Below are 16,994 nucleotides of genomic sequence, written 5' to 3' on the forward strand. Positions count from 1 at the left end.
AGTCAACTTTAGCCAAAACTGCTCAAGACAGACAACATAGGCCGCTTGTACGCAGAACGCTCAATTGCCAACTGTACTCGGAAAGCTACGTTGAAGTTGAAACTTCAGCAACTTCGTCAAACAGTTACAATTAAATAAAAGTATATTAGACAGCCAACGGAAGGCAGGCTGTCCAGAGCAGCGAAAACTCAGTCTTGTAACCTACTCCGACTCAAAGGCGAGAGCCGACTCCCACAAGAGCACCCGTACAAACCGAACACAGAACATCCCGACCCCACGACAGTGGCCGTGGTTAAATGTTCCAATCAGCAACTCGAAAACCGGCGGAAAATTCCACTCTATTGCCGAAGCACTACTAGTCCACCAATGGAGATTCTTGGCGCCAATTTCTGGGCAGATTTTGCTACGTCACGGAGCTATGCCCTGAGCAAGCCAATCACAGTTACGATTTTGCAGAAAACGCGGGAATTTGACCGCCAAGATTGCCTGGGAACACAAGTCATTCCCATGCCTCACTGGTAGCCCGCCAGAAAGTGTTTTCGCTAAGTTTCTGCAAAGTAACGGAATCTCTACCCCAGCCGCTCCTTCAGGCCCCTGCGGGCATGTCTTCGCCGCTCTTATGACAATGTCGGCGTCTGGAAAGCATTCACTCGACTCCCTCACACCCGTTGGCTTAACCCTTCCAAGATCAGCAGATCCCGCCTTTCACCGGACCACCCGGGTGACGAGAGACGCTGCATGGGAAGTCCGCGTGTAAAGGAATAGTGACTTTTCACCGCATGCAATTAGAGAGGAAGATCGAATTACTCAGACTAAGATAGAAATATGAGAGGGGGCTCATGCCACCTCTCACCAGGTATCCTTAGAAGTGTATGTGTTTATGTTCTCTCTTACCAATAGCTTTTTGGTACTGATCCCAGACACTAGAACAACACTTTAGAACTGTTAGCATAGTTGAATTACGTAAAATCCTGTCTGTCTAGAGCTCTATCATACATGAATACTACCTGTTTTTTTGTTCTTCTTAACCATCTGCCATTACATTACAACACTTCCATATCTACTACTATACACCGACAATGGGTGCTAACCCCTCGACATGCATGCATCTCAAGAAATTTGTGAACTTGGATGGGTGCGGAACAGTAGTTACAGACTCGGCACGCTTCATTCATTCATGCAACACAGAATGCAGAGGTCTACTTCTGCAGGGCAGGTTGGTCAAAGACAGTGTGAGGAGATTTTTCATTCTCTAACTTTATCCTAAGAATGCGAGAATGTACTGTGACTCCCACTGCATAGAGAAATATCGTAAATTACGCACTATGCCCGGAGCGCTAGAAATATGTAGATCACTGTCTGGTATACTTTGATGTATATGCCCCAGAAGTAACAATGAATGGACATACTGGACAGTCACCTATCTACATTCGCAATGGGACTCGCAAAGTAGAGGAGGGGTGGTTTAGCAATGATACTGAAATTGGAAAGCATGCTGCCACATCATTGGCCGATGTTGAAATTACTGTAAAATTGCTAAACTTGCTCGCACTATCAACTGTGATGCTTGTTATTACAGTATATTGACGGTGTCATTTCCATCCCATCCATTCATGGATACGCTGTTGATTACTACATAATGATTGACTGAGATCGCTTGTTTGAAATGGAGAAATAGCGGTGGTAAAGGGGGACATCTTCCAGGAATGGATGGCACCGAAACAGTGATCGCGTGCATGACTACAAAACGAGGAGTCAATCAAAATGGAACACTGAGTCATCAGCTATTCCATCACTGTGAAAGATGAGGTTAAATGTAGAGGCCATTAATCACCTTGTGTGTGTGTGTGTGTGTGTGTGTGTGTGTGTGTGTGTGTGTATGTGTGCGTATGTTGTGGTAGCAGGAGCAACAACATGATTTACACTGTGCGACGTCTAGTTTGTTGCGAGAGGCAATGGATCAAAACGTGTTAATTTTAATTTCGAAGCTAACACAGACCTCGAAGTCATGATGGAAAAAAACAAAAATGTATGGCAGTGTACAAAGTGTGTTACAGCAGACAAAAAACAATGTATCAAACAACAAAACATGGACCCTCTCTTGCGACAGAGAATCTGTGGGATATGGTCCTTCTACAGTACAATTACAATTAAATCAATACCATTAGATGCTGACGGGCGTTGATATACATCAACGGAGACAGTTGAAAATGTGTGCCCCTACCGCGACTCGAACGAGGGATCTCCAGCTTACATGGCAGACGCTCTATCCATCTGAGCCACCGAGGGCACAGACGATAGTGCGACTGCAGGGATTTATCACCGGCACGGTACCCGTGAGACCCACATTCTCAACGTATAGTCCACACACTACATTCGTAGTGCCCCTGCCATTATACACATTACTCGCGGCAGACAATCCACCGAGTCCCGTAAGAGTTCGGACAAATCGCGTGCACTCGCACTGAAGAAGGTCATCAGCCGGTTAGCCTTAAACGATATGAAGATGGCATCTGTTCTTTCGCACATGTCCGAAATTTTTCCTTTGAAAAGGACACGGTCGATTGTTTTCACTATCTATCCCCAGCCACTGTGATTCATCTCTAATGACCTGGTCGTCGATGGCTCGCTAAATCCTAATCTTCGGTCTTTTCTTGTCTCACTTGCTGAAGATACCAATTCGTGCTATTTTATCTCTAAGAAAATTTTTTATGTGCTCAGATGTTTTACCAGCACAGCCCTTTCTAATACTAGTTCCGATCAACTACCACTCCGGTTTTTGATGCATTTTCACGTACTGGTTGAATAAATTGGAGCCGCACCTGTGAAACCCATTTTGCTCTGGAAGAAGATCGACCGAACAGCTACAGTTTTTCTTTGAATTTTATTCACATATCTGTTTCGGAAACATTTTTTTTTCCATTGTGAATGCTGTTTGGGTAAATTTATCTTGATGCATTTCATTGTGCTGTGTGCTTTGATACGCAGATCTACAGAACAGGTGAAATTTTTCGTTGAAATTTATGCACATGACGTTGACAATGGAAATATAAAATCCCGAAATCGATCAGTGAATAAAGTTCAAACAAAAACTGTAGCAGTTCCCTGGTTATGTGTGTGTGTGTGTGTGTGTGTGTGTGTGTGTGTTTGTGTGTGCAGATGGACGAAGGATGACGACTCATGAATGTACGAGAGCGTCCTCAAAAGTAATGCCTGGAATTATTTATGTGAAAACCATTAGAGCTTTTTGCATACAGCAACAAACGTTATTAGCATTTTACATCTTTATTCTTCTTGGTGATTTATATAGGTACAAGTATCCAACGAGCCTCCAATTTAAATCACAGCTGCAATACATCGTCCATAATGGATATAACTGAAATTTATCCCTGCATCTACATCTACATGGATAATCTGCAAATCACATTTAAGTGTCTGGTAGAGGGTTCATCGAACCACGTTCACAATTTTCTATTCTTCCAACCTCGTGTAGCGAGCGGAAAGAACGAACACCTACATCTTTCCGTACGAGCTCTGATTTCCCTTGTTTTATCATGGTGATCGTTTCTCGGCATCAACAAAATATTTTCGCATTCGGAGGAGAAAGTTAGTGATTGGAATTTCGTGAGAAGATTGCTCGGCAACGAAAAACGCCTTTGTTTTAATGATGGCCATCCCTAATCTTCTATCATTTCAGTGACATTCTCTCCCCTATTTCGTGATAATACAAAACGTGCTGCCTTTCTTTGAATATTTCGATGTACTCCGTCAGTTCTATCTGGAAAGGATCCCACACAGGGCAGCAGTATTCTAAAAGAAGACGGACAAGCGTAGTGTAAGCAGTCTCCATAGTAGATCTGTTATATTTTCTAAGTGTCCTACCAATAAAACGCAGTCTTTGGTTAGCCTTCCCCGCAACATTTTCTATGTGTGACTTCCAATTTAAGTGGTTCGTAATTGTAATTCCTAGGTCTTTAGTTGAATTTACTGCCTTTACATTTGACTAATTTATCGTGTAACCGAAGTTTAACGGATTACTTTTAGCACTTATGTGGATGACCTCACACTTTTCGTTATTTAGGGCCAATTGCACAATTTTCGCACCATACAGATACCTTATCTAAATCGTTTTGCAATTTGTTTTGGTCTTCTGATGACTTTACTGGTCGATAAACGACAGCGTCACCAGCAAACAACCTAGACAACCTAAGACGGCTGCTCAGATGGTCTCCCAAATAATTTATATAGATAAGAAACAGCAAAGGGCCTGTAACACTAATTTGGGAAACGCCAAAATCACTTCTGTTTTACTCGATGACTTTCCGTCAATTACTACGAACTGTGACATCTCTGACAGGAAATCACGAATCACGTCACATAACTGAGACGATATTCCATAGGCACGCAATTACGCTACAAGCCGCTTGTGTGGTACAGTGTCAAAAACCTTTCGGGAATCCAGAAATACGGAATCAATTTGAAATCCCTTGTCGATAGCACTGAACACTACGTGCTAGTAAAGAACTAGTTGTGTTTCACAAGAACGGTGTTTTCTAAATCCGTATTGACTGTGTGTCAATAGACTTTTTTCTTCGTGGTATTTCATAATGTTCCAACACAATATACGTTCAAAAATCCTGCTGCGTATCGACGTTAATTTTATGAGCCTGTAATTTAGTGGATTACTCCTACTCCCTTTCTTGAATATTGGTGTGACCTGTGCAACTTTCTAGTCTTTGGGTACGCATCTTTCGTAGAGTGAACGGTTGTATATGATTGTTAAGTATGGAGCTACTGCGTCAGCATACTCTGAAAGGAATCTAACTGGTATACAGTCTGGGCCAGAAGACTTGCTTTTATTGTCATGTCTATTGGTTTGCAGTTCTCTGCCCCTACACGACTCCGAGTTGCAGTGGTCACGTAACAAAGTCGGTACGTGGGGAACAGCGTGCTGTAATAGAGTTTAGAATTCAAAGAGTTCGTCCAAACTTGGAGCACCCTCTCCTTCAGCATAATAATGCCGGACCACACACGAGGGCTGCGACATCTGCAGCAGTCCGACGCCTTGGGTTCACTATCATCGAACATTCTCCATACAGTCCCGACTTGGCCCCATACGATTTTCATCTGTTTCCAAAAGTTCAAGAGGTGCAAACAGATGTAAGGTTCTGGTTCCATCAATAAAGTTCAAATGGTTCAAATGGCTCTGAGCACTATGGGACTTAACTGCTGAAGTCATGAGTCCCCTAGAATGTAGGACTACTTAAACCTAACTAACCTAAGGACATCACACACATCCATGCCCGAGGCAGGATTCGAACCTGCGACCGTAACGGTCGTGCAGTTCCAGACTGTAGCGCCTAGAACCGCTCGGCCAATCAATAAAGTCAAACATTCCACAGTGACAGTAACAACAAATTTCTCGTTCAGAAAAATGTATTCGTCGCCAGTGTGACAATGTTGAGAAATAAATATGTTGACGTGAATAATAAAGATGTTTCATTTTGAATGCCTAAAGAATTTTCACATGAAAAATTCTAGGGCGTTACCTTTTACCACGCCCTCGTTTTAATAATTTCTTTGTTTCGTGTTTTTGTTTTGAAAATGCCTTTGTAATGTTCTTTTGCGGTGCATATGAAAAACGTGTGTTGTGCACCACGCTGTACATCTAATGAAGCATCGCGACAACAACCGACAGCAATTTAGTAAACTCGTGGGTATCAAGATCGGTATTTCTACAGCGCTTATTGCCTTTGTCCGCAGTTTCCCCTTTGTTAATCAGCGTGTAATGCTCGAAACGTGACCCAGAGGATGCCAGAAGTCCGCAGGTTACGAGCGCTGCGGCGGCTACAGACAGAAGTATGCGCGCCCGTGTCCACCCACACTTGATGCCAATTGTACGAAGTTCGCGAGCAGCGGTAGGGTGGCGGGCGGCAGCAGCGCGCATGCGCGGAGAAGCAGCGGCGGCCAGCGGTTGACAGGGCGGTAGTCAGCCAGACGGCTGCACGATGTGGCTGCGCGCGGCTGTGCTCGCCCTGCTGCTACAGCTTGTGAGTATCCGCCGCCTCTGCCGCTGCGCACAGCGTCTCTCTCGTGCACAACGCTTTTTGTACGCTACACGATGACAATGAACAGCAAATTTCTGCGTAACTGAGGCAGCCAGACCTCCCCCGCAACCGTGCGATCAGCGGTTCTGGCTGCTACAAAGACGACCCGCGTTCGATCCCCGGTAGCTGTTGACAGACTGAAGCGCCTAGAACCGCTCGGCCACTTTGGCCGGCTCCTCGTTCTGTCGCTAAGTCTCTGTATTAGCTCTAATTTCCCGAATTTTCTCGTTGTGGTCATTTCGCGAGACGTATGTGGGAGGAAATAATATGTTGTACGACTCTTTTCGGGGAGTACTCTCTCGACATATCAATAGTAAACCTCACTGTGATGCACAACGCCTCTCTTGTAGCCTCTGTTGAGCATCTCTGTAACGCTCTCGCACCCACTAAACGATCTTTTGATGAAACACGCCACTCTTCATTGGATCATCTCGATCGCTTCTATCAGTCCTACCTAGTAAGGATCCCAGATCGATGAACAATACTGAAGAATGGTATAAGAGTCCCGTTCTCCGTGGTGGCTCGTATCAGTGTGATAATATACACTCTTGGAAATGGAAAAAAGAACACATTGACACCGGTGTGTCAGACCCACCATACTTGCTCCGGACACTGCGAGAGGGCTGTACAAGCAATGATCACACGCACAGCACAGCGTACACACCACGAACCGCGGTGTTGGCCGTCGAGTGGCGCTAGCTGCGCAGCATTTGTGCACCGCCGCCGTCAGTGTCAGCCAGTTTGCCGTGGCATACGGAGCTCCATCGCAGTCTTTAACACTGGTAGCATGCCGCGACAGCGTGGACGTGAACCGTATGTGCAGTTGACGGACTTTGAGCGAGGGCGTATAGTGGGCATCCGGGAGGCCGGGTGGACGTACCGCCGAATTGCTCAACACGTGGGGCGTGAGGTCTCCACAGTACATCAATGTTGTCGCCAGTGGTCGGCGGAAGGTGCACGTGCCCGTCGACCTGGGACCGGACCGCAACGACGCACGGATGCACGCCAAGACCGTAGGATCCTACGCAGTGCCGTAGGGGACCGCACCGCCACTTCCCAGCAAATTAGGGACACTGTTGCTCCTGGGGTATTGGCGAGGACCATTCGCAACCGTCTCCATGAAGCTTGGCTACGGTCTCGCACACCGTTAGGCCGTCTTCCGCTCACGCCCCAACATCGTGCAGCCCGCCTCCAGTGGTGTCGTGACAGGCGTGAATGGAGGGACGAATGGAGACGTGTCGTCTTCAGTGATGAGAGTCGCTTCTGCCTTGGTGCCAATGATGGTCGTATGCGTGTTTGGCACCATGCAGGGAGCGCCACAATCAGGACTGCATACAACCGAGGCACACAGGGCCAACACCCGGCATCATGGTGTGGGGAGCGATCTCCTACACTGGCCGTACACCACTGGTGATCGTCGAGGGGACACTGAATAGTGTACAGTACATCCAAACCGTCATCGAACCCATTGTTCTACCATTCCTAGACCGGCAAGGGAACTTGCTGTTCCAACAAGACAATGCACGTCCGCATGTATCCCGTGCCACCCAACGTGCTCTAGAAGGTGTAAGTCAACTACCCTGGCCAGCAAGATCTCCGGATCTGTCCCCCATTGAGCATGTTTGGGACTGGATGAAGCGTCGTCTCACGCGGTCTTCACGTCCTGCACGAACGCTGGTCCAACTGAGGCGCCAGGTGGAAATGGCATGGCAAGCCGTTCCACAGGACTACATCCAGCATCTCTACGATCGTCTCCATGGGAGAATAGCAGCCTGCATTGCTGTGAAAGGTGGATATACACTGTACTAGTGCCGACATTGTGCATGCTCTGTTGCCTGTGTCTATGTGCCTGTGGTTCTGTCAGTGTGATCATGTGATGTATCTGACCCCAGGAATGTGTCAATAAAGTTTCCCCTTCCTGGGACAATGAATTCATGGTGTTCTTATTTCAATTTCCAGGAGTGTAGTTTTTTTTTATTCGAGTCAGAAGCAAGTACAATAATGTAAATTACCATTAAAAACAAATGACAGGAACAACTATCAGGTTACACTACATCTACATCTACATCTACATCTACATTGATACTCCGCAAGCCACCCAACGGTGTGTGGCGGAGGGCACTTTACGTGCCACTGTCATTACCTCCCTTTCCTGTTCCAGTCGCGTATGGTTCGCGGGAAGAACGACTGTCTGAAAGCCTCCGTGCGCGCTCTAATCTCTCTAATTTTACATTCGTGATCTCCTCGGGAGGTATAAGTAGGGGGAAGCAATATATTCGATACCTCATCCAGAAACGCACCCTCTCGAAACCTGGCGAGCAAGCTACACCGCGATGCAGAGCGCCTCTCTTGCAGAGTCTGCCACTTGAGTTTATTAAACATCTCCGTAACGCTATCACGGTTACCAAATAACCCGGTGACGAAACGCGCCGCTCTTCTTTGGATCTTCTCTATCTCCTCCGTCAACCCGACCTGGTACGGATCCCACACTGATGAGCAATACTCAAGTATAGGTCGAACGAGTGTTTTGTAAGCCACCTCCTTTGTTGATGGACTACATTTTCTAAGGACTCTCCCAATGAATCTCAACCTGGTACCCGCCTTACCAACAATTAATTTTATATGATCATTCCACTTCAAATCGTTCCGTACGCATACTCCCAGATATTTTACAGAAGTAACTGCTACCAGTGTTTGTTCCGCTATCATATAATCATACAATAAAGGATCCTTCTTTCTATGTATTCGCAATACATTACATTTGTCTATGTTAAGGGTCAGTTGCCACTCCCTGCACCAAGTGCCTATCCGCTGCAGATCTTCCTGTATTTCACTACAATTTTCTAATGCAGCAACTTCTCTGTATACTACAGCATCATCCGCGAAAAGCCGCATGGAACTTCCGACACTATCTACTAAGTCATTTATATATATTGTGAAAAGCAATGGTCCCATAACACTCCCCTGTGGCACGCCAGAGGTTACTTTAACGTCTGTAGACGTCTCTCCATTGATAACAACATGCTATGTTCTGTTTGCTAAAAACTCTTCAATCCAGCCACACAGCTGGTCTGATATTCCGTAGGCTCTTACTTTGTTTATGAGGCGACAGTGCGGAACTGTATCGAACGCCTTCCGGAAGTCAAGAAAAATAGCATCTACCTGGGAGCCTGTATCTAATATTTTCTGGGTCTCATGAACAAATAAGGCGAGTTGGGTCTCACACGATCGCTGTTTCCGGAATCCATGTTGATGCCTACATAGTAGATTCTGGGTTTCCAGAAATGACATGATACGCGAGCAAAAAACATGTTCTAAAATTCTACAAGAGATCGACGTAAGAGATATAGGTCTATAGTTTTGCGCATCTGCTCGACGACCCTTCTTGAAGACTGGGACTATCTGTGCTCTTTTCCAATCATTTGGAACCCTCCGTTCCTCTAGAGACTTGCGGTACACGGCTGTTAGAAGGGGGGCAAGTTCTTTCGCGTACTCTGTGTAGAATCGAATTGGTATCCCGTCAGGTCCAGTGGACTTTCCTCTATTGTTAACCAAAATAATGCAGCTTCATTTGCGGTCGGAGTCATAAGCAGAAGATCTTCTTCTGTGTAAGATGCAGGGCCTACTTAAACATCCAATAATGTTTCAAAGAAACGTCTACTACCGAACAGAAGCCTGTCGCTAACGTGGCTTATGACGATTTGATTCACACAGCTACCGCCTACACAACTCACTCGTATTGAAGAATGGATTTCTCTGACATTCTATGATGTCAGGCGTCAGCAAGAGGTTACGAAAGCAAATGTGCTATTTGATCGAAGACTTCCGACTTCTGTTTTTTTCCGATTTGTGCCGACTGAGGACTAGAACCAGACGCGACGGTGGAGGAAGATAGCAAAAGGGGTGGAGGAGAAAAATAATTTTTTGGTCCCTCCAGCCGAGACTTTTGCTGCTTCCAAGTTTCAGGTGGTATGACTTGTTGTGAAAGTAAAAGAAAAATATGAAGAATGAGCCTTCTACTGCTCATTAATAATATTACGGCAGCTGCCAGTCGTTGTGTCTATAGACAGCTATCCTTTGTCCATCTAGCAATAAGTTGTACACTCGGGTGAATATATGTAATTTTTACCGTTGGTCACTGGCTGCATTGCTCAGGCGTCTGGAGTCGTAGGACTGCTGGAAGTAGACATTACTTTCGTACGAGGGGCGTTCAGTAAATAATGCAAAACATTTCTTTCTGAAAGCAGGTTGATTTTATTCAGGATCCCAATACACCATATTATTCCCCACTCTTTTGGCTACAAAACTCTATTTTTCAACATAATCTTCATTCACTACGTCATCTGGGGGAGCCTGTACGCCCGCATGGTACTACTCTGCTGGTCGAAGTCAGATCCAAAGACTTGCTGCATCAATAACCTCCACATCAATCACTTACTGCTTCCAGCGTAGTGCATCCTTCGTTGGGCCAAACAGATGGAAGTCGGAAGGTGCGAGACCCTGACAGTAGGGTGGATGAGGACTAACAGTCTAATTATGTTTTGGGAGCTAATCTCGGGTGCGCAGACTTGTTCGAGGGCTTGCTTTGTTCGGAGAAGGAGAAGTTCGTTTGCATTTTTATGGCGACGAAAACGCTGAAATCGTTTCTTCAGTTTCCTGAGGATAGCACAATACACTTCAGAGTTGATCGTTGAACCATGAGGGACATCAAACAGAATAACCCCTTCACAGGCCCAGGAGACAGTCGCGATGATTTTAACGGCTGAGCGTGCGGTTTTAAACTTTCCTTCGCAGGAGTGGTGGTCTAGCACCACTCCTTGGGTTGTCATTTTGTTTCCGATTCGAAGTGATGAACCCATGTTTCGTCTCCTGTGGCGCTGTTCGACAAAAAATTGTAACGATCAGCCTCGTAACGCGCAAGCAATTCCGCACAGATGGTCCTTCGTTGCTCTTTATAGTCTTCTGTTAGGCGACGAGGAATTCAGCGGACACACACCCTTTAGAACCTCAACTGGTGGACGAGTATCAGCAGTACCAGCAAAGCCGTTCGGCTCAGTAGCGAGGTTTTGATTGTGATGCGTCCATCACCTCGAATGAGTGTCCGCCCGTTCCAACATCGCAGGAATCACAGTTGTGTGCGGACGACCGGAATGCGGCAGGTCGGACAGATTTGGCGACTGTATGACGATGACAGACGCCTCGCGTAACGACTCACCGTGCTTTTGTTCACTGAAGGTTTCCATAGACATTCTGCAAGCGCCAGTGAATATTTACGATACCCTAGTTTTCCGCAGAAAGAAACTCAATGACATCTCTCTGCTTGGAAGAAACCTCCGTTACAGACGCTATTTTGAAAGCCATGTATAGTGCCGCCACCTATCAGAACTTAACGAAACTATAGGGGCTGAAGCGGGAATATCCACGATGTCCCATAACAAATTCCACATTTTTTCAACCGAAGGTGGCCGAGAAATAACGGTGTTGCAATACTTACTGAACGCCCCTCGTATAACGTATTTTTCGTTATTCTAGAGCGAATGGAATTCCGTCACACGTTTAAACGTCGAAAGTCTTAAGTTTCTTTGCTAATCACTGTGTTACAAATTTAAGCCATGTAATTCTTGTATTAAACCTCACTGGCCAGTCAGTTTCACTAAGTCTGATAGTAGTCTGATATGGTCATTAAACCTACTTACAAAATCATAATTTGCTAAACGTCAATAGAAAAAAATGCTAAAAGATATCATCGCTGGTGAGCGAGTGGGGGGGGGGGGGGGGGTTGAAGGCGCAGCGAGTTCTGTCTGGGGCGTAGAATCACTTCAACACAAGTTTGCATACTGGCAGACTTTTAACCAGTAAACTTATCCATATATCTGTGTATCATTTTAACGCAAACTAACTCTGCTAGAAAAATAAACCCTAGTCAGAAGCGAGTGGTATTGAATCCAAACCTGATGAAGAAGTGTGGACATTATCTTGGTCAAGAGCAAGCAACGTGAGTGAATGGAGCATGTTTGTTTCCAGACAAGATACACAACGTATATCGTTGACATTAACACTGTTGTGCAGGTATTTTCAGTGTAATACAGATGCAGAGCTAAGAACCTGCCCGTATAGTGTTACGTGCAGCCTGATACCTTGCGAGACAGACCCGGCGGTGGATTAACGACCGTGACTGGTGCAGCGGCCACCCTGAGTGTGGTTTTTAGGTCGTTTCCGAAGCTGGTTTATCAAATGCTTGGCTGGTTCCGAATTTCCGCCTTATAGAATACGATACACAACCAGATTACAGGCAGAACAAACTTTACATGATTCAGACACGTAACACACGCGGGACTTCTTTCCCCTTGGCAACTGACAACTGCAGCGATAGGAAGGGCATCCGGTAGCAAATTTAAATCAATTCAATTTGCCAAATCCTGAGTACAGAGTTGCCCGTCTTAGACGTGATGAGCGCTAACGAAACGAAGGCAGATACAAACATACACTGGGGCAAGGAATGAAACGACATGCAATTATTCTATAACAAATATTGGAGAATTGGAGACTACAGGTCCATTGAATCAAAATATACAAAAAATTTCCCTGATTAGTCTCCAAATTTCTCTCTGTGGTGTCGGGTTTATCCCGTATAAAACAACAACAAAAAAAAAGTTGACTTCGGTCGGTAGCTTTAATAAAGAGCCAAAATTAGTATCTCATACATAACACCCTTCTTATCGTAAGTTATAAGATATATAATGAAAAAGAATGGAATGAACGTAAGAAGTTTCTCGTCTAGCACCTAAAAACAGACAAGAAGACACGGTCACATCGATCGCTGTAACATCTGCTGCTGTTGGCTTTGGCGTAACGTAACCGTTGCGGCCGGAGTTCAAATCTGCTCATTTCTTGCTGAAGATAACGTAGCTGGGTATGTAGATAACCTTGCAAAAATGTACTTCTTGCAGACGAGTACCCACAAAATAGATCCTGTTACTATTAGTTTATGAGATACGAGAGCGTGCAGAGAAGTAATGCCTCCAAGTTTTTAATGTGAAAAGTCTTAACGCCTTATAAATAATACAAACGTTACCAACATTCTACATCTTTATTCTTCACGTCTATGTACTTGCAGCGCTTTGCCACTAGAGGGCTTCGAACTGCGGCGTGTAACATGGCGGTGTGTAATGTAACTGTATTGGTGCGTGAGAAGTAGCATGCTGTATTGAGTTTCGAATTCGATGAGTTCGTGCGTACATGAGCACCCTCTCCTTGAGCATGATAATGCCAGACCACAGTAGGCATGTCGGTTATCGCTGGAATAATCTGTTTTCAGTTGCATCGGTTTTTCTCCACGCCAGGTGAACCTATCACATCAGCTCAAATGCCGGTTTCTGAAATAACGGATTTTTGGAGTGTTATTCTTATTATTTCCTGTAATAAACGTGCAAGTCGAGCAAATATTGAAAATTTTGACTCAGTTGCACAGATACATAGAACCAAATATTGTAAACAGGCAAATAAAAGAGAACTTAGTCCATCCACCTTTCGCTGTTTTTCTCGAAAAGTGATAAGTGGTTGAATACAACAAAAAATTAACAATATTAATTCTAATTTTTTTTTAAATCTGCTCAAAAATCATGTTATACTCTGAAATCATACTACTATTTGGGCATTATGAATAGTCAGTGCTAAAGGGGAGAATTGAGTTTGAAGAACTCTATTTTTCCTGTTAATTTGTCCGTTTTCAAGGGCTACAAGCAGATGAAGGCATATTATGTAGACATAGGCAGCAGATGAGCTACTTTATATTTTTATTGTATGCTGTCAATAAACTGTAAAGTTTTTAATTTATTTCTGGTAGGACCGATGACCTAGCAGTCTGGTCCCTTTCATCTCCCAAACCAACCAACCAACTATTTCTGGTACCACAATTTCCTTGTTCAAATGTGTGTGAAATCTTATGGGACTTTACTGCTAAGGTCATCAGTCCCTAAGCTTATACACTCCTTAACCTAAATTATCCTAAGGACAAACACACACACCCATGTCCGAGGGAGGACTCGAACCTCCGCCGCGACCAGCCGCACAGTCCATGACTGCAGCGCCTCAGACCGCTAGGCTAATCCCGCGCGGCCACAATTTCCTTCCTTTTTCATTATTTCATATAACAGGTGGACGAATCTTTTTAATCTTTTAAAGCAAATGCAGCAAGGTACTTCATTCTACGTCACTTCCTAAAGATATTTCCAGGTTATTGGTGGTACCATTCTGCAACGCAACGGATGTCCGGCGAAGACAGCGAGAAACTACTGTATAGTCCAGCTGGAGGCAAGACTTGGACATTGCACGTACAAAGTAAAAAACAAGAAACACCTGCCATGTGCGAGACCAAAAAAGTATTGGTTATTCAGAACTAAAATACCGGTATCACTTTTAACCGGCCGGCTTTTCCCATCCTAACACACACGATTGTTGCTACATCCGCAACAATCGGACGTCTTGGGTTCACTGTCAGCGATCATCCTCCATTCAGTCCCGACTGGGCCCCATGAGATTTTCATCTGTTTCCAAAAGTTACAGAACACCTTCGAGGACTTTACTTTGATAGTGATGAACGGTGTAAGTAGCACTAAGGTTGTTGTGGCTCCGCCAACAAAGTGAAATATTCTACAGTTACAGTATCAACGAACATGACTCTCGTTGGCAGAAATTGTGTTCATCGCCGTGGCGACTACGTTGAGAAATAAATTTGTAGATATGAAGAATAAGAACGCAGAATGTTAATGACGTTTGTTTTATTCAAAAATTCTCTACGAGTTTTCACATAAAAAATTCGGAGTTTTTACTTTTCCGTACGCCTTCGTACAAATGAACTCTATCGCGGTTTGTCTTTCTCCGGCATAAATCACATGCTATGTTCCTTAAAACATGCTTCAGCCTGCCGGATACTTTAGATGAGATATTATATCCAGAATGGAGGTGAGTTTTCTCTGAGTTAGAGCGGACAGTGTGGCTTATTTTCTTTCTTGTACATGTAATTTTTGACGTTTATACTTGCCGAATTATGACAACGACTTTTTTCAGTTTTGAATAAACACTTTTTCTGTGGTATTTGGTTAAAGCCTTCGTGGTACAATATGTGTGGTACTTGATCAAATAGCAGCAAAATGACAGCATCAAAAATCATCGTCCCGCCGCCAGGAGACACACTACAAGCGTTAGCCCTACTGTGCGGAACGAGACCAACCATTTATTTCAGGTATAATTCGTGTATTTATCGGTATGTCAGTGATATCAAATGCTTAAAATATTGACGTAGACCACTGATACAGGCTATAAAGTAATTACGGATAGACAATATTGTGTGCTGAATTTAATCTGGATTTATCGCAGCACATACTTATGTCATAAGTAATTTCATGTCTTCTAGGGTCACCAGTGTTTCCTTGCAAACCTCTTGTTCTAATTTTTCCCACGGATAAATTTCAGAAGTGTTAAGTATGGTGAGCGTGCAGGCTATTTTGTGTTTTCTCAACGACCGAACCAACGACCTACGAATGCTCTTTTAAGAATGCCTATACGGAATGAGCGGGAAAACCATAATGTTTGTACCACATGATTTGTGGGGATGTCTTCCAATAACTGCGGCAGCATACCTGTTAGGAACTAGATCATTGTGGCAATTTAGAGTCACATCACTAAATCAAAGACCAACGATGTATTCTTGAAAAGCCCGCACCACGCGTTGATATATCAAGGTCGTCATTTTTCCTCTTCTCACAGTGAACGTGGCTTTTCAACTGATCAGTAGTGCAAATTGTGAAGATTGATTTTCCCATTTTCCTGATCGCTTGTTAAAGATGTTTCATTCGCAAATAAAATACTGCATTTAAACAGCACATCACTTAGGGTTTTACGGAGGCACTATTCAGAGAACTGCGATCGATTTTGAAAGGCATTGGCAGTTTTCGGAAAACACCCCTGTGTCGCACATTCAGATTGCCTTCTAATGACATTTGGATTGTGTATTACCGCTGTTAAAATGTTAATCGCATTTCCCTCACAGTTTTTGTTCTCTTCCGTTGGTGTATTTAATTTTCCACACTAACAGAGTCTGGAATATTTTTTACGATGTGTGCAAAGATGGATTTTCTTTGTTCAAAAAAATGTTCAAATGTGTGCGAAATCTTATGGGACTTAACTGCTAAGATCATCAGTCCCTAAGCTTACACACTACTTAACCTTAATTATCCTAAGGACGAACACACACACCATTTTGCCGGCCGCGGTGGTCTAGCGGTTCTAGGCGCGCAGTCCGGAACCGCGAGACTGCTACGGTCGCAGGTTCGAATCCTGCCTCGGGCATGGATGTGTGCGATGTCCTTAGGTTAGTTAGGTTTAAGTAGTTCTAAGTTCTAGGGGACTGATGACCACAGATGCTAAGTCCCATAGTGCTCAGAGCCATTTGGACCATTTGAACCATTTGAACACACACACCCATGCCCGAGGGAGGACTCGAACCTCCGCCGGTACCAGCCGCATGATTTTCTTTGTACTTGACGCAATGAGGATACCTTCCAGCATGTAACTGCTCTAACAGGTTAAAGGCACTCCGCATAAAAGAAAACCATATCCAATTTTTCGATTGTCATATACTTTGTAAAGTCAAATCAGCTACAGGAGCAAGTTTCCGATCGCCGAAACGGCAGTGCACAGACTGATGAGCTTTAAGCACGCAGGTGAACATCCGACCCCTGCCTCAGTTACTTGTTTGCTTGCGCTTATTTACAGTAGAAAGACGTCTCTGGGACTTCTTCTTCTGGCGGTCGGCCAGTGGTTTGCGCCTTGTTGTGTTGTTACCTTTTAACTATTTGATCAAGTTCCACACATCTTGTAGGTGGG

At 44.5% G+C, this 16,994-nt stretch overlaps 1 protein-coding gene across 1 annotated transcript in view; it reads left to right on the plus strand.

Annotated features, from left to right (window-relative positions):
• Window positions 1-5,968: 5,968 nt before the first annotated feature.
• Window positions 5,969-16,994, plus strand: part of LOC126470385 (beta-galactosidase-like) — a 305,106-nt gene continuing 294,080 nt past the window's right edge. Inside the window, exon 1 of the mRNA XM_050098215.1 lies at window positions 5,969-6,050. Within this exon, the coding sequence (XP_049954172.1) occupies window positions 6,009-6,050 (42 nt within the window). The 5' untranslated portion in view covers window positions 5,969-6,008. The remainder of the gene's footprint in view (window positions 6,051-16,994) is intronic.

The sequence above is a fragment of the Schistocerca serialis genome, chromosome 3 (assembly GCF_023864345.2).
Source record: "Schistocerca serialis cubense isolate TAMUIC-IGC-003099 chromosome 3, iqSchSeri2.2, whole genome shotgun sequence".
Lineage (NCBI taxonomy): Eukaryota > Metazoa > Arthropoda > Insecta > Orthoptera > Acrididae > Schistocerca > Schistocerca serialis.